At 37.2% G+C, this 23,487-nt stretch overlaps 1 protein-coding gene across 1 annotated transcript in view; it reads right to left on the minus strand.

Moving 5' to 3' along the window:
* Positions 1–7,234: 7,234 nt before the first annotated feature.
* The window catches only part of LOC126949671 (multidrug resistance-associated protein 1-like), a 92,785-nt gene continuing 76,532 nt past the window's right edge, over positions 7,235–23,487 (minus strand). Inside the window, exons 20-28 of the mRNA XM_050782366.1 lie at positions 22,298–22,453; positions 18,388–18,587; positions 17,512–17,638; positions 16,050–16,151; positions 13,327–13,470; positions 11,882–12,040; positions 10,199–10,365; positions 8,964–9,158; positions 7,235–8,551 (exon numbers count right to left, since the gene is read on the minus strand). Coding sequence (XP_050638323.1) covers positions 8,413–8,551; positions 8,964–9,158; positions 10,199–10,365; positions 11,882–12,040; positions 13,327–13,470; positions 16,050–16,151; positions 17,512–17,638; positions 18,388–18,587; positions 22,298–22,453 — 1,389 coding nt within the window. The 3' untranslated portion in view covers positions 7,235–8,412. The remainder of the gene's footprint in view (positions 8,552–8,963; positions 9,159–10,198; positions 10,366–11,881; positions 12,041–13,326; positions 13,471–16,049; positions 16,152–17,511; positions 17,639–18,387; positions 18,588–22,297; positions 22,454–23,487) is intronic.

Genomic DNA, 23,487 nt, shown 5'->3' on the forward strand with positions numbered 1-23,487 from the left:
AGGGAAATTAAGGCATAGATATGTTAGGCAGTTTTCCCAGGATTACAACTATTAAGTGAGAAAGTCGGGATTCAAATCCAGTCTATGCTTGTAATTCCAGTGCTGTGCTGCCTTATGCATTACAGAATACAATCCCATAGTACCTTTTCTGTTCAGTTACCAAACCTGGCTAGTATCCATGTAAGACCTCGTATTTACCAGCTAATGTTAACATTGGAGATTTATGCTTTTTATTCCTTTACATTTTCAACAAGCAGGTTTAGAATTTATCGATTTCTTAAATAAAAAATGAAATCAATAGCACCTATTTCACTTGGTTTTTGTAAGTGCCTGGCACAAAGAAAGTGATAACGATTAATACATATGGTAGATACAGAAATGAACAAAGTTCAGTGACGGTCAATTTTATGTGGGTTTTTTTAATTGATTGATTGATTGAGATGGAGTAGTGCTCTGTCTCCCAGGCTGGAGTGCGGTGGTGCGATCTCAGCTCACTGAAGCCTCCACCTCCCAGGTTCCGGCTATTCTCCTGCCTCAGCCTCCTGAGTAGCTGGGATTACAGCAGGTACCACCACAACCAGTTAATTTTTGTATTTCTAGTAGGAACAGGGTTTCGCCATGTTGGCTGGGATGGTGTCGAACTCCTGACCTCAGGTGATCCACCCACCTCAGCCTCCCAAAATCTAGGATTATGGGCATAAGCCACCGCGCATGGTCTTATGTGGGCTTGTTAAGGAGCAACGAATAGGTTACCTTCCCCAGTATCATCAGAGCCTAATTCAATGGGTCTAAAATTTCTGTAAATTATTGAGGGTTCTTCTGAAGAACTATGAAAAAAATTTTGCTTTGGTAAAGCATTTACTTTGTTTTTACAAGAATTATAAATGATTTGCCTCACATTAAATTATTTGCATTTTAAAGCAGGAATAAATACAGTCTGTTTGATACCTCATTGAATTACCTATTAATTGTCCTACATAAAATACCTAAAAAATTTCAAATGCTCTAACACTTGTAACTCTGTAACTTATTTTATATATATTAAATGTATACATATATATGTGTGAATGTGTGTGCGTATGTATGTAAAGCTAATATGATAAAAACACATTTTTGTTTAGAGTTCATTCACCTTAAATTATTTAACATGGACTGTTGGAAACTGGAAATTGGGTCTCAATTATTAGGTGTAATCAGTACCCTTCCTCTGTCTCCCAAGTTACTAAACTAATAGGATAATTTTGACATGATTGAAAAGTTCTTTGAGTAGTTGTGGCAGACCCTGCTAAATGCTATCATAATATTTATTTTATCCATGCTTACTTCCAGAACCCACTTTTATTTGGAGCAGCAATATCCCTACTTCAAAAACTGTATTTTCCAGCTTCCCTTGCAGCTAGGGATGGCTCTGTGATATATTCTGGCCAGTGAGATATAAGCATAAATCACTAGGTATAAACTCAGGCTTTTTTTTTTTTTTACACATTTGGATTGTACAAATGTCTGCTCACCATTCATTTCTCCTTCTTGGAATGCAGACATGATACTGGAGATAGCAAGGGGTTTGCAACTACCAAGCAACAAACATGCTGTGGATGTTTGAAACAGATAGGTACAGCCCAGGTGATATGGAGCCACCTTAACCAACTTTGTACTCTTTATTTTGGGACTTCTTTCTACCTGAGAACAACAAGCCATGTGGTTGTTTACACTTCTTTGTTTTACTTCTTTTCATGCTTGTACTTTTCAATTTATGACCCTTATGTAGTTAAACATTTGGTCACATTATCTTTTGTTGGACTTCTGCTTCTGCCCAAGATGGAATAAAAGAAAACTGATTTTCCTCCTGCCTGTATTAACTAAAAAGTCTAACAGAATATATGAAATGACACTTTTCAAGACCTTATGTATCATGACTGACAGTAATTCTTGTTTGTTACCTCTCTAATATCGTAGACAGGTATGGTAATATAGGTCAAGCAGTAGGATGTTCTGTAAAATCTGGAAATTGTTGCACAAATGCTCACGACAGAAAGCCAGAAGCAGATGTGCACAGGGAATTAGTGGTGACCGAAGCTGTACTAATATTTACGCCTAGTTCCTTTTGCACTCCATTGTCTTGCATTCCAAATCATTCATTTTAGTCTTCGTCTTGATCACCACATTATTTCTACTGTGCATATCAGAGTTTTAAAAGGCCATAAACCAGTCATCACAAGCGCATTAAGGAAGATCTGAGTTGTTTAAATATGAATTCAAAACTGATCCTATGTTACTGTCCTTGTCACACAAAAAAATGCATATGTATTATTTTCTTTCTAAATGTTTGAAGCAAATTCATCAAAAATATTTTTCTATTTACGATCTATTTTACATTTTCCTCCTATGCCTATTCCTTTTCTCTTTTTGCAGCATTATTGAGATAAGCAAAAAGTTACTATCTTTGGGCAACAATGATAACTAAGCTCAGACTGGGCATTCTGAAAGTAACCAGTGAGAAGCCTGGGTTACCTAGATAGCAATCATCAAGAAGCCAGGAACTCTTCTTATGGTTCAGACCCATTACCTCGGCCCATTAACTCAGCAGCATAGTAGACACGTGAATTACCAAATAGCCTTCCTTTTCATAAGAAGATTTAGAGACATATCGATAACAGTACAACCAGAAGTTCTTACTTCTTGTATTAAAAAATGATCTACTTGCATCCAGGAAAGTAGGAAAGGAGAACTAGAAGGAGCTAGAAGAAGTTCCTAACTGCTGCCTCCTCATATTTGCTTGATCTCACTGAGATAATATTATGCATCACTGAGGCCTATATCTTCTTTGAATCTCCAGTTATCCCAAGGTTGCTGTGTATAAAATAGGCTTTTATAAACTTTTTGCACTTTTTATTTACTTAAGAGTGTGTCCTGGGACGGGCGCAGTGGCTCACGCCTGTAATACCAACACTTTGGGAGGCCGAGGCCAGCAGATCACGAGGTCAGGAGATCGAGACCATCCTGGTTACCACGGTGAATCTCCGTCTCTACTAAAAATATAAAAAATTAGCTGGGTGTGGTGTCACATGGCTGAGGCAAGAGAATCACTTGAACCCAGGAGGCGGAGGTTGTAGTGAGCCAAGATTGCATCACTGCACTCCAGCCTGGGCAACAGAGAGAGACTCCATCTAAAAAAAAAAAAAAAAAAAGGAGTGTGTCCTGGCGTTTTGGCTCATGCCTGTAATCCCAGAACTTTGGGAGGCCAAGGTGGGCAGATTACCTGAGGTCAGGAGTTTGAGACAAGCCTGGCCAACAGGGTAAAACCCCATCTCTACTAAAAATACAAAAATTAGCCAGGCATGGTGGCACATGCCTGTAATCCCAGCTACTCAGGAAGCTGAGGCAGGAGAATTGTTTGAGCACAGGAGATGGAGATTACAGTGAGCTGAGATCATGCCACTGCACTCCAGTCTGGCTGACAGAGCAAGACTCTGGCTCAAAAAAAAAAAAAAGTGTCCTATGATGTGATTTTGTAAATGTGAGACTATGGTTATAAGGAACAATGAGTTTTGGTGTTTAAATAACAGCCAATATGTTATTCAATGTTTTCTATGTGCTAGACACTGTCTTAAGTGATTACATGTATTACATGATTTAATTTCCAAAGCATACTTAGGAGGTAAATAGAATTATGACTCCCAAATAAACACAGAGAAATATGTAAAGTTACTCAGGTTTATACAACTATTAAGTGGTTGAGTTCACATAGGTATCCTGTCTTGAGATCCTGAACTCTTAACTACTATGTTTTTGCATTCTAGCTTTTAAATGTTCTTTTAAAAGAAAGGCCCGGGGCAGAGCAAGATGCCCGAATAGGAACAGCTCCAGTCTCCAGCTCCCAGCGCTAGTGACACAGAAGACAGATGATTTCTGCATTATCAACTGAGGTACTGGGTTCATCTCACTGGGGAGTGCCAGACAATTGGTGCTGGTCAGCTGTTGCAGCCCAACCAGCGAGAGCTGAAGCAGGGCGAGGCATCGCCTCACCTGGGAAGCGCAAGGGGGAAGGGAATCCCTTTTCCTAGCCAGGGGAACAGAGACACACAACACCTGGAAAATCGGGTAACTCCCACCCCAATACTGCGCTTTAAGCAAACGGGCACACCAGGAGATTATATCCCACACCTGGCCGGGAGGGTCCCACACCCACGGAGCCTTCCTCATTGCTAGCACAGCAGTCTGCGATCTAACCGCAAGGCAGCAGCGAGGCTGAGGGAGGGGCGCCCGCCATTGCTGAGGCTTAAGTAGGTAAACAAAGCCCTGGGAAGATCGAACTGGATGGAGCTCACAGCAGTTCAAGGAGGCCTGCCAGTCTCTGTAGACTCCACCTCTGGGGACAGGGCACAGCTAAACAACAACAACAACAACAAGCAGCAGAAACCTCTGCAGACACAAGCGACTCTGTCTGACAGCTTTGAAGAGAGCGGTGGATCTCCCAACACGGAGGTTGAGATCTGAGAACCGACAGACTGCCTGCTCAAGTGGGTCCCTTACCCCTGAGTAGCCTAACTGGGAGACATCCTCCACTAGGGGCAGACGGACACCCCACACCTCACACGGTGGAGTACACCCCTGAGAGGAAGCTGCCAAAGCAAGAATCAGACAGGTACACTCGCTGTTCAGCAGTATTCTATCTTCAGCAGCCTCTGCTGCTGACACCCAGGCAAACAGGGTCTGGAGTGGACCTCAAGCAATCTCCAACAGACCTATAGCTGAGGGTCCTGACTGTTAGAAGGAAAACTAACTAACAAGAAGGACACCCACACCAAAACCCCATCAGTACGTCACCATCATCAAAGACCAGAGGCAGATAAAACCACAAAGATGGGGAAAAAGCGGGCAGAAAAGCTGGAAATTCAAAAAATAAGAGCGCATCTCCCCCGGCAAAGGAGCGCAGCCCATCACCAGCAACGGATCAAAGCTGGACGGAGAATGACTTTGACGAGAGGAGAGAAGAAGGCTTCAGTCCATCCAACTTCTCAGAGCTAAAGGAGGAATTACGTACCCAGCGCAAAGAAACTAAAAATCTTGAAAAAAGAGTGGAAGAATTGATAGCTAGAGTAATTAATGCAGAGAAGGTCATAAACGAAATGACAGAGATGAAAACCATGACACGAGAAATATGTGACAAATGCACAAGCTTCAGTAACCGACTCGATCAACTGGAAGAAAGAGTATCAGTGATTGAGGATCAAATGTTTCTAAACACTTCTATATCAAGGCTATGTTTAGAAGTAAATGAAATTGCCATTATTCAGCCATTTTTTGACCTACAGAAATGAATATTTTATATGGTCCAACCTAATACTGTATTTAAAGAGGCATGGATCCTACCCCTACCTCAAACTTTAATTTTATTTAGTATGCCCACAAAGATATTGGTTTAAAATCCTGTTTTTTTAAAGATTTGGAAATTTTTTTAAACTACAGACTAGTTTTTAGTGACTCTTCTAGGAATGAGACATCTTGGTGGAGAACTAGAAAGAGCATCCTCAGCTTTGTACTCACGTAGACCTGGATTCTTTGTCTTATTGGCCCAGCTCCTCTTGGAATCTTAGTATCGTATTTGATAAAATGGAGTAGATAATGCCTTTCTGATATTATTGAGTGAGAATTGAAAGTGACACATGTTCCAAATATATTGCACATTACCTGGCACATCGTGGGCTTTCAATAATAAACGTTCTTATTATCCTCAAAGAAAGCAACTTAATGCTACTTAGGATTTTTCTCTGTCAGCTATGGTAAATATTTTGTATATTGAAATGTATCATTACTTTATGAATCTATTTTGAAGTTACAGTCTTTAAACAAATCATACAATCATGGGATAACCTTTTTTATTACAAATGTGCTACCTCGCTGTAATCCAATCACTTTGAGTACTTTGCGCTTTGCTTCTAGTGTACATCAATAATTGAACAAACTTGATGTACGTAATTGAAGTAAGAATAAAATATTGATTTCTTAAAACAAGAAAATTATATTTGAATAGCTTTGATTTAGTCATTTTTTATGTTTTTTACTTTTGCTTTTCTTTTACTCTGTATTACATATGAAGATATATCTGTATATATATGCAGAAAACTACACATATTCTAAATATACAGATTGGTGAACATTCACAAACTGAATGAGTACTCAGATTCACTTCAAGAAACAAAATGCTACCATTATCCCATAAGTCTACCTTGTGTACCCTATTATAACACTCCCCACCAAGGATAACCAGTATCCCAACTTCTAATAGTATAAATTAGTTTTTCTTTTAAAAAATTATATAATTAGAATCATGGAGTCATATAGTAATATTCTTTTGTGGCTATTTCACTCAACATTCTTTGTGAGATTCATCAGATTGCCTAATGTGCGCAGTAGCTGTTGTACATTCATTCTCATAGCTAGATAGAATTCTATTATGTGAATATACCACAATTTATCCAGGCTACTGTTGATTTCCCATTAGATTTTAAAATTATGCAGCTTCTCTGATTTACTAAAATTATAGGAGTAGGGAGCTAAAACATCTTTTAACTCATATAAATGAAGTATTTTGATTCCTTTCTTAATACAATTCAACAGCTATTTATTCAATGTTTACAAAGCACTTCAGGGATTGTACAGATAGGACAACACTTCAAGTAGCTTACATCCTTAAGGGAGGAGATTTTAGATAACACAAGTTTTCTAGTTTAAGGCAACTTTTCATAAACACCCTTAGGAAATGAAGCAAGGCTGTACAGGGCTGCACAGGGAGGAAGAAAGGAGGACAAAAGAAATGGTTGATGGGCTTTAAAGAACATGTTAAACTATTTTATTAAAATCTTCTTGAAAGAAAATCCTATTGAAGTTTAAAGACTTTAAATTTGAAGGACAATTCAGAGACATAACGTTGCTTCTTTTAAACAAAACTACTAAAGAAAAAGCCCTTTAAATCTGATTAGGACTACAAATCAACAATCCTCTCATAAATGTAATAAAATATCCCACTGAGGTTGGTATATTAACCAAAAAATAATGTTCCAAAGAAAATACTAGGCTTTTTTTTTACTCAAAGGTAAATAACAAAAATATAAAACATTCTAAACAATTATTTAAAAATCTGTTGATATATAATTACTCTTTCCAAAAAGCAGTTGAATAACTTTTTTTCTGTGATTTCTTCATCATTTCATAAATTGTACAATAGCTCAAAATATACTTTTAAAACTTTTTTTTTTTTTTTAAGATAGGGTGTCTGTCACCCAAGCTGGAGTACCATGGTGTATCATACCTCACTGCAAACTTGAAGTCCTGGGTTCAAGCGATCCTCCCACCTCAGCATCCTGAGTAGCTGGGATTACAGGCGTGCACTATCATGCCCGTCTCATTTTTTTCATTATATTTACTCATTTTTTGTAGAGACAGGATCTCACGTTGTTGCCCAGGTTGGTCTCAAGTTCCTGGCTTCAAGCTATCCTTTCACCTCGGCCTCCCTAAATGCTGGGATTATGGGTGTTTGCCACAGTGCCCAGTCCACATCTGTTTATATATAAATAAGTACTTACAGTACTCTAAAATGTCTAGCTATTCATTCTACAAACATTTGTTGGGCATCAGTTTTGTGAAAGGCACGATGGTAGGAACATAACATACAAAGATGATTAAAACTGGTCACTTGCCTTCAAGGGGAAAGCAGACTTAAAAATTAAAATAGAGTATGAGCCCTGCCATGATAAAGGTATGCACACGGGGCTAATGAGAGCACAGAAAAGGGGTGTCTAGATCACAGTGGAGGGCAGAGGGGAAGATCAGGGGACACGCTGAGCAGAGAAGTCCCAAGTGAAGTCAGGGACTTAAAGGACAAGTGGCACTTAGCATTTTGGCCAATGTGAATAAGGTAAGCATGAAAGGAAGAGGGAAGTCTAGGTACAGCCCAGGATCGTTAGAAACTGTGGTGCGGGCAGGGGGCCGTGGCTCACGCCTGTGATCACAGCACTTTGGGAGGCTGAGATGGGCAGATCACCTGAGGTCAGGAGTTCGAGACCAGCCTAGCCAACATGGCCAAACCCCGGCTCTACTAAAAATACAAAAATTAGCTGGGCATGGTGGCAGGTGCCTGTAATCCTAGCTACTCGGGAGGCTGAGGCAGGAGAATCGCGTGAACCCAGGAGGCGGAGGATGCAGTGAGTTGAGATCGCGCCATTGCACTCCAGCCTGGGCAACAAGAGCAAAACTCCGTCTTGAACAAATAAACAAAAAAAAGAAACTGGTGCCTATGAGAGTGTGTGCCAACTCATAGCAGGGGCCTGCCCTTGTGCATTTTTCTTCTATCTTTGCTTTTTAAATACTAATGCACTGTAGTGATTTTTTATTATGCAAATTAACATACAGCTAAAGTAATTTCTTTTCTGTGCCTGATTCTTGTGTTATTCCAGCGTCCGTTGTCATTTCATAGAAAAGTCCTTTCTGACGTATCAAATTCTGAGGCGCTTCGAATTCCACAATGCTTCCTGAGTCTAGAACAAGCACCCTGAAATGTGAAAAGAATAGCGTCAGGTAACCTACAGTCTTCCACCTCACATTTTATTGATCCTGCTAATATAAAGTTTAAACCAGTGTATGAGTTATTTCAGTTCAACATATAGGTGCTACTTAATTCAGGAACTATATCAAGTTCTCTAATATTCTTTTAGCTTTAACTTTTTCTTCCAATTCTTTTGGAAAACACCTTCTATATCATTATCTATAGCAAGTTCTAATATTCTTTTAGCTTTAACTTTTTCTTCAATTATTTTGGAAAATACCTCATATCATTAGGGAAAAGTTTGTATCTCTCAGCACAGATATAATTATTTATGACTGGCAGGTAATCAGTGTGTTTCATATACCCAATATTTATCTTGGCAGAAATGGTTTTGTTTCTGAAAAGAAAGCAAGCACACCTGTCTGAATCAATGATAGACTGCAGTCTGTGAGCAATGGTCAGGATGGTGCAATCAGAAAACTCCTTCCTGATTGTAGTCTGCACCAACTTGTCCGTCTCAAAGTCGATGGAGGCTGTTGCTTCATCCAAGATGAGAATTTTTGTTTTTCGAAGCAAAGCACGAGCAAGACAGACCAGCTGCCGTTGTCCCATGCTGTTAAAATAATAATAATAATAATAATTTCAACAATGGACTTTATGGTAACACATTTCATGTTTTAAAATTCTGATGGTACTACTATTCATTCTTTCTTTCACCCACAACTTCATTCGTTCTTTTATTCAAGAAATATTTATTGAGGGAGTGCCAGACTTTAGACCAATGAGCAAAACAGACAAAAATCTCTGTGTAGCAGATACGTTCTCATGGGGACACAGAAAGCAATAAGCAAGATAATTGAGTAAAAAGCATAGTAGGAGGGGTATATGAGTACGGTGCAACATTATATGTAGTAATTTCATGGATAGTATCTATATAATAAGTGTTAAGAAGAATTCAAACACACAGAAGTGGGATATAAAGTGTGGGTGTGGGGTGGGCATTTTAGATGGGCTTGCCAAAGAAATCCTCAGGAGAAGTTTTAAGACAGGAACTGAAGGACATGGAGAGTGAGGCATGCAGATTTCCAGTAAAAACTTGTTCCAGATAAAGGAAACAGCAGATGTAAAATCCCTGTGGTAGGCGTGAATTGGCCTGGCAAACTCATGACACAGCATGGAGACCAATGTCGCAGAAACACAGAGGGATAGGGAGAAAGTGATCAAAGAAGGGGTGATGGGAGTCCTGCCATGCAGGCCATTACAGGGATCTAGCTCACTTTCCTTGGGTCTCTGGTCATACGAAGGGGGCTGTCTTAAGGCAACAAACAACAGTGAAGGCAAAGTAGCCCTTTACAACATTTTTTTAGGAACGAGGCTCTCAGAGTAGCAGTCTTGACAAAAGAAGATTGAATTAAATAGTGACTTTTCATAGGGCATTGTTCTTTATTTTTTCTTTCCTTTCTCTCAGCCAGTGGTTTCCCAGGCTGCAGCTACCAATGTACTTTTTCCTTCTCTTCCCTAGAGGGAATCGGCCATGGTGCACTTTAAACAGGCCCTGGTGGCTCAGCAGCTATATTTCTCTTCAATGCCGGTTCAAGTTTCTAAAGAGCTTGGAATGAATAACTTGGACAAGCTCTGCTCTTAGCAGCTTACCTGAGGTTCTCGCCACCCTCTGAAATCTCATGCCGTAGCTTCTCAGGAAGAGACTGCACAAACTCTTTTAAGTGACACAATTCCAGCACTTCCCACAGCTTGCTATCAGAATATTTGTTTAGGGGATCCAGGTTCATTTGAAGGGTTCCAGAAAATAAAACCGGGTGCTAGAGCAGAAAATAGTCCCGCATAATCTTACTGTCATGAGGCATAAATACATTGCTAAAAATCAGACTCAGAAAACAAAGCAGGAGAAAGCAAAATGATCAGACCTACTATAGTCATCAAATTCATTTGATATTTAAAACAAAAACAGAAGAGAGTCAAAATAAACTATAATTCATATTAAGTCATCATAAGCCTCCTGATTTTCTTTCTCCTATTCCTATTATTGAAAATAATAACAAGCACCAAAATAATGATGATAATTACTGCCATGTAGTCAAGGATATAACATACAATAAATATGAAATGTAGTATGTATATAATATTATCAATCAGTATACCAACTCAGAAAGATAGGAGTTAGTATTCTTATTTTACAGAGAGTGAGCTGGAAGTTCCAAAGAGTTCTTGTCCACACCACACGAAGGTAAGTTGGTGGTTGAAGAGAATTCAAAGAAGATTAAGTTCGTTTTCTTTATTCTATACCAAGATGCCTAGTGAAACCATATTTTACTCTATCTATAAGAGAGGAACGACTGATGGCTCTTTTTTTCCACTAATTTTTTTCCCTTCCAGAATTCCAGATTTTACTCAAATTTGTTTTGAGGTAAATGCATGAATACAAGTATATGTCTAAACAATATGACATTTTAATATATTTTTAGAAGACAGTACAATGATTTTTTTTTTTTTTTTTTTGAGACAGACTCTGGCTCTGTTGCCCAGGATGAAGTGCAGTGGCACAATCTTGGCTCACTGAATCCTCCGCCTCCCAGGTTCAAGCAATTCTCCTGTCTCAGCCTCCTGAGTGCCTGGGATTACAGGTGTGCACCACCATGGCCGGATAATTTATGTACTTTTAGTTGAGACGGGGTTTCACCATGTTGGCCAGGCTGGTCTCAAACTCCTGACCTCAGGTGATCCACCCACCTCGGCTTCCCAAAGTTCTGGGATTACAGGCATGAGCCACTGCACCCAGTTTCAGCTGAGTATTTCATCCTTGACTTAAGAGGCATACTTTTAAGCTAGTTTGCATGCCTCTTAATGATCAAGTTCCTTTGATTCCACAGATGGAAAAATCAAAGAACTTGAGAAAAGAGATCTAACTGAATTACTGTTTTTTTTTAATGTTTCTAAACTTCAAGTGAAAAAGAGTCAAAATTCTACATTCAAACTAACAACTAAGCAAAAACTTCAGTAATTGTTTTTTCAAAAAAAATCAGTGTGTTTCAGTCTGATCTATTTATTTGAATTTTATTTGTACTTACTATTATGAAGGAATTGTATCAAAAAGATGTACTGGTTTTTCAAATAGATAAACGCTCTTAGGAGGAATGCTTTATGATAAGGGTATTCAAAGAGGATTCAATTACATAGCAGTTTTTCATATATTCCATTTAAAATGATATGGCTTCGGACAATGAATTTATAGACTTGGAAGGAACAGATTTTTAAAAAGAAAGAAAACAGATTTTCTTGGAGTGGGTTAAGAAAGATTACTGGCAACATAGGCTTTACCTGTGGAATAATATTAAGTTTGCCACGAAGGTCATGAAGTCCAATAGTTGATATATCGATTCCGTCAATAATAATTTTGCCTCCTGCTCTCTCCACAATTCTAAATAAGCAATTTGATAGTGTGGATTTGCCTGCTCCAGTCCTTCCCACAATTCCAATCTGTAATGAAATAATCATAAACTCTACTTTTTGTAAGGAAACAAGGCCCTTTGCACTGGCAACAAATGTATTCAGGTATCAGGTCAGTGGGATCCAATTTTTGTCAACAAGACTAACCTTAATGGGCATGGAAGATGTCAGGTGACCTGTAAGGACCAGTTTTTATCCAAATAATCTTTACTTGCTGGAAAGGCTCTGACTAATCTATGTTTTTCCTTTAGTTTTGAATAAATTAGTTACCTCCTCACCAAAGATCCCCAGCAGACCCAGGAAAACCAGGTCATTCCTGAACCACCCCTAAACTACCCATTAAAGTTTAGGGCAAAAGAAACAATGATAATGAGTGGTTTTATTGAGATTTTCAGAAAACAGATTTTCTCTATCTTCCCTTCATTGAAACAAACAAGCAAAGAAACAAATAGGGCACTGGAATCTTTTGCCAGATAGACTAGAAAATTCAAAGGAATGTCTGTAAATTTCCCTGGTGTATCAAAGCAACTCTGCATTAAAACTATTATAGGCAGCCAAAAATAGTGTTTAAGGATTTTGACTCCTGGCCAAAATAATTATCTTGTCATAAACATCCCAGTGATTAAATATTTCCCTATGACCATGAGAACTAAAAGAACAATATCTTCTGGTTGCTGATTTGCATCTTGGTATTAATAGGAACGTTAGGCAGATAGAATATTAAAGTGGTTCGTTTGCCCTAATATAAAATCTTAAGTCTAACAAAATAAATCAGAAAAAACAGAAATCTGTTGAAGTCATTGGGGTAATGAAAATTTCAGAATGATTGCTTCTGTTCCAAAAATATTTCTGCTCCAAAAATATTTTTGCTAATGTGTCCGGTTGCTTTTATAAAAAATAAAACGAATATCATATACTATCGATAGTTTTGTAAGTTGTTTGTGTTAACTAAAGTGCATTTCAAACATTTTCCCATCTCTCTAATGGTTTTGGAAAACATGATGTCTTTAAGTATACAAATAGTTAAATATACGGATTTATTGTGTTTGGGGTAACGATTTACTTATTGTTGCAATTCATTTTATAGAGGAAGTAAAAACTAAGTACACAAAAATTATGTTTCACAGTAGTATATGAGCAATTTAATTAAGAAATGTATTTTTTATAGAGGGAAAATATATTCAGTACACACCAACCACATGTCTTTATTACTTTTGTGTAACAAAAGACTACCTTATATTCAATATCATATTATACTCAACAATGAATGCATTCAGATAAAAGGGAAACTAAAACATATGAAATATATATGATACCTTCTCTTCCCCATGAGTCTGGAAAGTGATATCTTGCAATGCTAAACCAAGCTCATCTCGGTATCGAGCCTGATAATTAATAAATTCCACTACACCTTTATTGGGCCATTGTAATGGGGGTCTTCTAGACATTATCCAAGGTGCCTTAAAACAAAAACAAACAAAAAATAAATACTTTAAACAACAATTATAATTTAAAAATCCCTCCCTCCAAAATAATTCTTATGCATGTAACAAAAAATAAATACAAATGATGAAAGATATTTGTGGATATTATGATTTTCTGAAAATAGTTTTAAACGTTACCAACATGAAACTTATCTAGTTATAAGAAAATATTAGAAATAAATATTTTGAGGTAACAGGACTTATCATCTCCCGTCAGTTATTAAGAAAAAAATTTTCTAAAATCCTTTTAAGGGCCTGAAGATAACTTGAAATTTTAGCTGAGATAAGGACAGCTTGTCATTCATTCATTCCTCGAAGGTTTGCTGTGTCAGTCACTATTTTAGTTGCTGGAGGTTCCGCAGTGAGAAAAACAGATAAAAATTATTTCCCTTATGGGGTGTAGTGGGGAGAGACAAAAAGAACCGTATAACATATACAGAATGTTGGATGATAATAAAGCTTTATAAGACAAGAAACAGCCAGGGTTGGGAGAAGGAGGAGGTGTCATTTAAAGCAGGGTAGTTAGGAAAGGCTTTGTTGACTATGGTCAGAGAAAACGCTAGGTGGATACCAATGGAAGAAAATTCTAGGCAAAGGGTTTAATAACTATTTGGAACTAATTAGTTGTGCCCAAGACCTAAGACAGGGGCCTGTGTGGAATACTGGAGGAAGCACAAGGTAAAAGAACACACAAGACTGCGTGATGCCTGGACAGTGAGATAAAGTGCTTCGTGGGAGAGGGAGTGATGGCTAACATCAAATGATAGGTCAGGTAGGTGAGGACTGACAAAGAACCAGTTGTGATCTTCATGAGGGAAGATTCAGTGGAATAGTGGGATCAAAAGCGTGTTTGGAGAGGGTCCAAAAATGAATCAGAGAAAAGGAAATAGAAAAGCAAGTACAGGCAACTATGCAAAAGAACTTTTCTGTAACGGAAAGCAGAGAAACAGGTGTAGAGGGTTGAATAAGGTTATTTGAACACATTCATCCTTCCATGTCAAGAGTTTTTATAGCAGTATTTGTCACAACTTGCATCAAATTACATAAAGGTTTTTGTTTGTTTGTTTAAATGTGTGTACACACATATTTTTATCATCTTTTTCTAATTTGAAAGAAATATATATCATGAGCAAAAATTTAGAAAATACAGAAAAATAATATTTGATATTAGCCATGAGATGACAGACTAAACAAGTTGAATATTGGTAACTGAAGATTGTGAAGGTAGACTAATTTTTCATGAAATTTCTTTGAGAAGGAAAGACAAGACCTTGGGAAAAATCCAGAGAAAAATTCAAACTTCAGGTAGGAGTTGGAGAATGCAGAAAATATTTTGGCATAGTTACAGGCTGAGAGGAACTGCAGGGGAGTGGGAATTAGAAGAGGTGGTTAATGGAGTAAGATCTGAGAGAAAACAGGAAAAGATATTACCAAAAATGCAATGGGAAATGTTAGATTTTTCTTTGGAGGAGGTACCTGTTCCTCAGATTCATGAGCGAAAGAGGAAGAGTTACAAGATAAAAAAGAAAGATAGCTTCCTAGGTGGATTGAGGAAGGAACAGAAATCCAAGTCATCTTTGTCATCTGCCCTGTTAATTAGTAGAAGTTGGAAGCAGAAGCAATCCAGATGAGTAAAATATTTTAGAAATCTAAATATTATACTCTGTCACTAGTTGAAATAACTCTTCACCCTCCCAAATTACAGTTAATTAGAGGGAACAAAATAGACTCATTTATTCTCCTCTCCCTTCCCATTCACGGAGATACTAATGATGGGTAAACAGAACAGAAGGTATAAGCAATAAAATGTAATTCATTTAGAAATTGTGCAGAATCTAAATAATTATGAGTCGAGTATATTAAGACACTTTTCTCACTGTAAAATCTCCACAAAGTTATAATTGCAAGTTGCATATTTTACACTACACATCAGTAGAGGACAAATCACTGTGCCTTTTAGAAACAGCATATGCTCTTGTATTTTTATAACTCATTGAAGTAGGGATATATCTTACAATTTAGGGTGTATCCTAATTTAATTAGAAGTATTTTTATTTCCATTTTAGTGATATATAGAATAATAGGCCACTTTATAACAATTTTGGTTTTAATTTCATTGAGACACTGAATATCACATGAATTTGGAAATGCAGGTGTGCTTAACATTTGTTTTTAATGTCAATTTATAGTACATTACAATGTCTTACTCCTGCAGCCAATCCATTTATTGATTATTTAGTAGTGCTTACCTCTTTTTTTTCTCATACTTTCTTTTTTTTTATTAGACAGGATCTTGCTCTATCACTCAGGCTAGAGTGCAGTGGTATGATCACAGCTCACTGCAACCTTGAACTCCCAAGCAGAAGGGATTCTCCCACCTCACCCTCCCAGGTAGCTTGAACTAAAGGCATAAGCCACCATACCCAGTTTACTTTTTTTTTTTTTTTTTTGAGAAACCGAATCTCACTATGTTGACAAGGCTAGTCTTGAACTCTTGAACTTAAGTGATCCTCCCACGATTCCCAAAGTACTGGGATTACAGGAGGTGTGCTTACCTCTTTATCCATATTTTCATATTCACAAATTCTTTCAACAGCAACTGCATTGGTTTCAATTTCACATGCTTTCTTTACCCAAAAATTCAGAGAATGAGTTATCTAGGGGGTATGGTGGAGCAAACAAGAGCTTAATGCATGTTCTTTAGTTTTTTTTGTAACATAAATAATACTTTATTTTTTCTAAAGTTTTACTTTTCATTTCTTGAATCTGCCAAGAACTTGTCACATATTATCTCATATACTTTATTTCTTTTGATTATTTAGCAGCTCTAGAAATAAGCATATTTCTTCATATGCATATTTATGCTTAAGGATATTAAACTCATTAATATCATAAATAATGGAATTACTTGGGATAAGATAGACCATAATTCAGCATATATGCAAGAAGTGCATAGTGGGTATAAGGAATGATGTAAGATTGATGGGATATGCCTCAAAAAAATGTGCATCCTAAATGACAAAAAAAACCAGTGTGCAAACACTTTGGCATTCTTCACTACCTTCCATCAGAAGGCAGATTCTCCTAGATTTCTAACTATTCCTGCTCCCCTTAAAAAGAAAAAAAAATCTATATTTTCTTCCCACTCTATTCCCAAATATAGGTTCTCTAAGGGTATAACTTTGAACAGAATTCTAAAAGTCAAAAAACTTGTCCAATCCAGTTTTTTTCTTGAGTTTGGTGCCAGCCCATTTGATACCTCACCTGGCCTGAACTGATGTGGGGCTCTTCAAAGCGTTTTCTTAATCCAGTTCGTGGGCATATGCAGTAGTGTTTGATTACGGGCTTCTGAACCAGGCCCTGGATATGGCTATGTACATATTTCCTTTCTAGCAGCCCAAATTCTGAATTCTGAAATGCAACTGGCTCAAGGTTTTTGGATATGGGACCAAGAGTATATAACACAATCACCTAGACTTATCTTCTCCATAATGTGGAAGCAGTTTAGAGCATTTGTTATTTTACAAAGGGAGCATGCATCCTACCACTAGTGCATTGCAGTGTAATATCAAATAGGGTTTATTAGGGAAAAACTTACAAGCCAAAGAGAAACAGCTCATATATTCTCCCTAGAGCTTGCATTATCTTCTTGCTTAGACTGAGCAAATGAGATACACCAGCTGTGTTGGAGAGGGACCTTACCCTTGTAATACTCTATAAATCCACCAGGACAGGAGAGCAGGAAACTTCTGAGTAACTATGGAACATCAGGATTTCCTGGTCCTTTAGCACTCAGCCTTGAGTATCCGCCTGTTCTTCCTATACGTTAACTTAGAATTGCTGAGCTAGCTTCCTGCGACTAGCAAGATAGAGAAGGAAATGAGCCTCCAGAGCAATCCAGATTTGTCTCTCATTACTTAGTTGATATAATATATAATTCAGACAAGCAAAGAAGAAGAGTGTTTAATTAATTGGATTATAAACATACCATATACCACAAAAGTCATTATTACTTACATTTAGGGCATAGGATATGGACAAACCAACTGTTGCTGAATCTATAGAATTGCCAGCCAACACAGCAAGCAGTGCAGCAAAAAGCACCATTAAGTTGCCAAGAAATTCAAGTCTAACAGACAGCCACCTGTGATAAATGGAATATATTCCTGAGTAACTGAGATGGAAAAGTTTTGGTGCATTTAGTACTAACTGTCTCCTCTGGGAAATCGAGACGTAAACAGCAAGAGCTGCTTTCTTTTTTCTCCCCCACTTACTTGGAATTCAATCAAACATAGGATCATCCGTGATAACTTAAAGAATTCATCTGCATGAAAATGCATTTTACTTTTGCAGAACTTTGCTTTAAAACTTGATCAGAATTTAAAAGCAAAATAACACCAGTTAAAATGATATATTGCATTTTAAAAATCCTATTGGAAAATCAATTCCCCTTCCAGCTGTATATACTTTTTAATATGATAAAATTTGTCTCTAAAAATTGAAATGTGCTCAACCACTATTTAATATTTCATTTTTCTCCTTTATGTGAGATTATAACTTCAAATTCAAAAATTTTTAATAAAATTTGTATACACTGTTTTGTAACAGGATATACAAATAAAATATATTCTAAAAATATAAAACACCATGCAGAATTATGTCATGAGTAATTATAATAGCACCTTTTTCATTTAAATTGTATGTACCATTCATGTGAATATAAATAGATACAATTCAATTTAAATGTACATTAAATACTGGAAAATATTTGTCTTATTAATACATACTTCTAAAACTTGAATGAAATGCCATTTCAAAACCCTCTGTTTAGAAGTCAGTGAGCAAGATGTCTAAGAAGAGATTGATCTTAGGCTAAGTATCGATGGGACTTACCGGTTAGAAATTACATTATTGTAGAAACAGACCAAGTTTTCATTCACCACCTCTTTGTATTGCTGGATAAACCTCTGTTGATGTCCAAATGCTCTGATGGTGGACACTCCTGATAAAGTCTCACTGAAGTGGGAAATGACAGGAGAACGGGACGCTCCTGTCAGCCTCCGGATTTGCCGAGAGCTTGCCACATAATATCTCTAATCAGAAGACAGAAAGAAGCAGTCGGAAAGATGTAGCAGAAATCGCTTTAATAGTTGAAAAACTGCAAGACCTTTGTGTCGTGATTTAAAGAGTGACCCCCCAAAAGTCAGATACAAGTCCTAACCCCCAGTATCTGTGAATGTGACCTTATTCAGAAATAGCATCTTTGCACATGTAATAGTTAAGGATCTCAAGATGACATCACCCTGGATGTAGAGTGCACCCTAAATCCAATGTTGAGTATCCTCATAAGAGACAAAAAGGAAGACATAGACACATGGAAAACACCATGTCTGCCAGTGGCAGAGATTGAAGTGATGTATTTAGAAGCCAACGATAATATCAGGACTGTTGACAGCCAGCAGAAGCTAGGAGAGGAGCATGAAAGAGATATTCCCTCAAAGCCTCCAGAGGGAATCAGCTCTGCCTATATACTGATTTTAGACTTCAGAACTGTGAGAGAGGCTGAGTGTGGTGCCCACGCTTATAATGCTAACACTTTGGGAGGCCAAGACAGGAGGGTTGCTAGAGCCGGGGAGTCTGAGACCAGCCTGGGCAATGTAGGGAGACCTTGTTTTTACAAAAAGTTTTATATATGTGTGTGTGTGTGTGTGTGTGTGTGTGTGTGTGTGTGTGTAGGGAGACCTTGTTTTTACAAAAAGTTATATATATATAGGGAGACCTTGTTTTTACAAAAAGTTATATATATGGATAGGCAGACTTTGTTTTTACAAAAAGCAAATTATAAGTTGTCTACTTCCCCTTGGCTTGAAGTTGAGGACAATTAGGATAGGAAAGACTGTGGGAAGCTGGATGGAGCATGCCCTGAATTAATTGGATCATTAATCAGCCCCGGAAAATTGCTACCAACTGGAAATGAAAATCAAGAGTTTTGAGGTCTTGCACAATTTTCAGGAAAATTTTAAATCTGGAATTTTATGTAAAATCCCTGGTTTTAAAATGTCTACATTTGGTAAAAATGCTGAGCAAGCGAAACAAAAACATATCTCAGGTTACATACAGCCTGGTGGTCTACAACTGAACTCTACTCTGTGCTAAGTGCTCTGAAGAATACAGAGGAGAACGTCATTCTGAGGCTGTAAAGGGATTTAAGAGATTGCCTAGATTAGGGAATATGTTATTGGGGTCACAGACCATGTGAGTAGATAAATAAGGGTAAAATGCTTTCCCTAGACAAATGTAAATATGCATACACACTTGGAGCTTCTGATAAATTTTCAGTGAATTATAGAATCCATGGAGTTCTTTCATGCAACTCTCTGGGAAATCTGGTTTAAGAAATTTTATCTAGATCAATGCTCCTTATAGTTTAGTAAGAATCACCTGCCTGAAGTGTTTGTTGAAAGGCAGGTTTCTGGACCCTACCTTGGGAGATTCTGATCCAATAGGTCTGGGCTATGGCCCATGGGTCCAGGAACCACACTTCACATAGCATACATCTAAATCAAACCTTTATTGCACAGGGGAAAGAAATAGAGCCTAGAAAGGGAAATGATGTCCCAGGCAGATGAGTAAGGAAGATGACTAGAACTCCAAGTTCCTGAATCCAAATTCAGACCTCATCCTATATTACTCCCCCTAAAGAGACATGATTCCTAGACTCCTTTTTACTCCTGGTAACTCTGTTAGAGTTTACCAGACAGGAGACCAACACATGAAATTTCATTTGCCACATGAGTGCTTTTTTTCCTAGATTTTTACAATATATATAAAACATAGTCTCTGAACTCAGAGCACTTACATTTTCATATATTCTGGATTTATTATACCATCAGTATATGCCAGCAGTGTAATAAACCCGTAATAGTAGATATTAGAATAGTAGATACGGAGTCAGTTCTTTTTGCACTATTGTGATAGAGAATGCGCCACATAGAAAATGGAAAATGACGTAGGCCATCAATGTCAAGTAAGATCGGGACAGACAGAAAGAACAGGGAAAAGATGTACAGTAGGAAGAATAATGGAGTATAGGTATGGAAATGAGAAAATTATTTGTAGTCTGGCTTGAGCAGACTAAACTCTAACATGAATTTTAAAACTTGGGTTTTTGAAAAGCATTAAACTCTAAGAATCTTTTTGAAAAGAGTCTCAGATATTTCTACATTTAAAATACGTGCTTCAGCATTGATTTTACCTTGTATATGATAACTGATAAGTTAAAGCTGACTATCAGGATATAGAAATCATGCTTTGGAATAAATATTTTAATATAGAAATTTCACTGAAAATTTAGAAATAATAGGTAATTTTCTCTGTATTTTATACTTCATTTAAAATCTCCAACAAATGTAAGGATTACATTTTCATAGTAGATTACATATTTGAGGATAATTAACTAATATGGAGTGGAAAAATATACATTCGTTATTTTGGATTCAGTTTGAGCTCCATTTACACTTACAATCTACTTTTGTTTTTCTGTTTACTTAAACTAATTTCCTCTTTTATTGAAGTCCTTATTGCCAGGATAAGTAAAAGAAATGGGAAATAGTTATTTCTGCAACTATCTTTAAATTTCACTCTTTATTTGTGGATTAAGCCTGTAATAAAAAATTGCATGTACTTTGATAAAGGCAATGTAGAAAGAAGATGTTTAAAATCTTTTATAATAATCTCTTGATATCACACATTTGAAAAATTCATCTATTTATAGTTCTTGCGTGTTTGACTAGTACCTTGAGATAAGTGTCAAAAAAATTATGGGAACAGAAATAAGGTGTATAAATCTGTGAATATGAAAAGAACTTTTATATCACAGTGTAGGAGCGAGGTGGAGAAATTTATGTGAGTCATTTCTGTATGAAGCTATAAATGTTTTTTAAACCAAAAGCTGTCATGGTTTCTTGTAAAATAATAAAGATAAAGATATCCATTTTAATTGATTCTTTTCATTGTTTAATAAAATTGCTTTGTTTGATTGCTGAAGAAAAAAAAATGCTAAGAAATTTTGTTTACCATTGCAGCCTTACAGTGACATAATTTTGCAATTTAAATTGGATGATCACATTTTAATATGAAGATAGCATGTAAGAATCATGACAGACATATTTAGCTTTCCAACAATTGTTTGTCTGTAGGAGACAGGTGATGTCTGGGAGAAAAAAAAAAAAAAAACAAGACAAAAGGCAGTATCTGTCTCTCTTGGATGTGCAGGGAAATTAATTTTCTGCTAAAATTACAACATACAGGTTTTGTGGTGAGCATAAAAATGCAGGCCCCAGCTCTCCTGCTGCAGGAGCATAGCTGACTGACAGCCCCTGCGACTGCACTGATGGATCCACTGCTGTATTAGCGTAGAGGCCAGCCAATGACTGAGTACTGGCAGAAAGTGTACATAACACCCTCCAACAGGCAACCGTGATTGAGAACTTCCTGTCGAACCTGTTGTAGAACTGTCCTGTAGTCCAAGACCCTTGTTACCCAATCCATCTTCTTTCTTTTACTCCCTCACAGGGATTCAGCCTGAGTCGCTGTCTGAGGGCTTGCTCAGCCCAGCCTTCTTCTGCTCCCTCTCCTTTATCTTTTACAGGCATTTCCCCCAGTAAATCTCTAATACATCTATTCCTTTCTTCGACTCTGCTTCTTAGAGAACCTGGACAAAGAGGAGGTTTAAGTGGGTCTGAAACTATATTTGATTGTGAACTTATAAGTTATTAATACAAATAAAAATGTATGCACTTACTTGTATAGAGAAATAGAAGAACACTAAGGGAATAATCCCCAGAATGAAGAGAGGCAAAGCTCCCACAATGACCAAAATTGTTCCAATAACATCCAATGTACAATTCACCCACAGCCGTAAATAGTAATGCAAACGCATATCAATTATAAATATGTCCTGAAAAATTTGACATTAGGTCACTTTATTTTTAACTTTTTACAGTTTAAAATGAGAGAAAGAAGAAATATATTATTCAATGGCAAAATTAAAAATGTTTACCCAGCTATGACAATCTATTGATTTCATAAATAAATCTAACTACATGATCTTTGCTGACCCCATATATTATTCACCTGTAGTCAACTATAACAATTAAAAGGCTGTTGTAATTTCGAGATACTTATCATCAAGCAGTTTATATTTCCCGATGACCACTACATGGCAATTAATTATACAACTAAAGTCAGACTTTGATCAAAAAAACAAAAACAAAAACAAAAGCAGTCCATAATTCAATAGCTAGTTTTTTTATCCCAATATTTGGGGCATTGAGCTACCAGTGTTTATGACTCAAAATTTGTAAGTCACTCCTGGGGCATTGTTATCAACTACGAACATGTTCAGTGGCCTTCCTGGATAACTGGATCCTACTCATATCAGAAGAAGCAGGAAAACAAATAATCTTCATTTATAAAATTATGAACTGAAAGACGGAGTGGCCAATAGGAATGAGAGAAGGACAATGGCAAGGTCATGCATTGATTTACTTTTTTTTTTTGAGACGAAGCCTCGCTGTGTCACCCAAACTGGAGTATAGTGGTGCGATCTTGGCTCACTGCAAACCTCCGCCTCCCAGGTTCGAGCAATTCTCGTGCCTCAGCCTCCCACATAGCTAGGATTACAGGCATGAGCCACCATGCCCAGCTAGTTTTTATATTTTTAGTAGAGACAGGGTTTCGTTATGTTGGCCAGGCTGGTCTTGAACTCCTGACCTCAGGTGATCTACCTGCCTCGGCCTCCCAAAGTGTTGGGATTACAGGCATAAGCCACTGCGCCCAGCCTGTTTTACACTTTGTTGCATATAACTTAATCTGTTTGTGGCACAAAGTATGACCTGAGAGATTCCAGGGAATACTAAGACACTGAACCTTGAATAGATGAACTACTCAGTTCAGGACAAAACTAATATAAAAAGCAGAGATGAAATTTTT

This window comes from Macaca thibetana, chromosome 3 (assembly GCF_024542745.1).
Source record: "Macaca thibetana thibetana isolate TM-01 chromosome 3, ASM2454274v1, whole genome shotgun sequence".
In the NCBI taxonomy this organism is placed as follows: Eukaryota; Metazoa; Chordata; class Mammalia; order Primates; family Cercopithecidae; genus Macaca; species Macaca thibetana.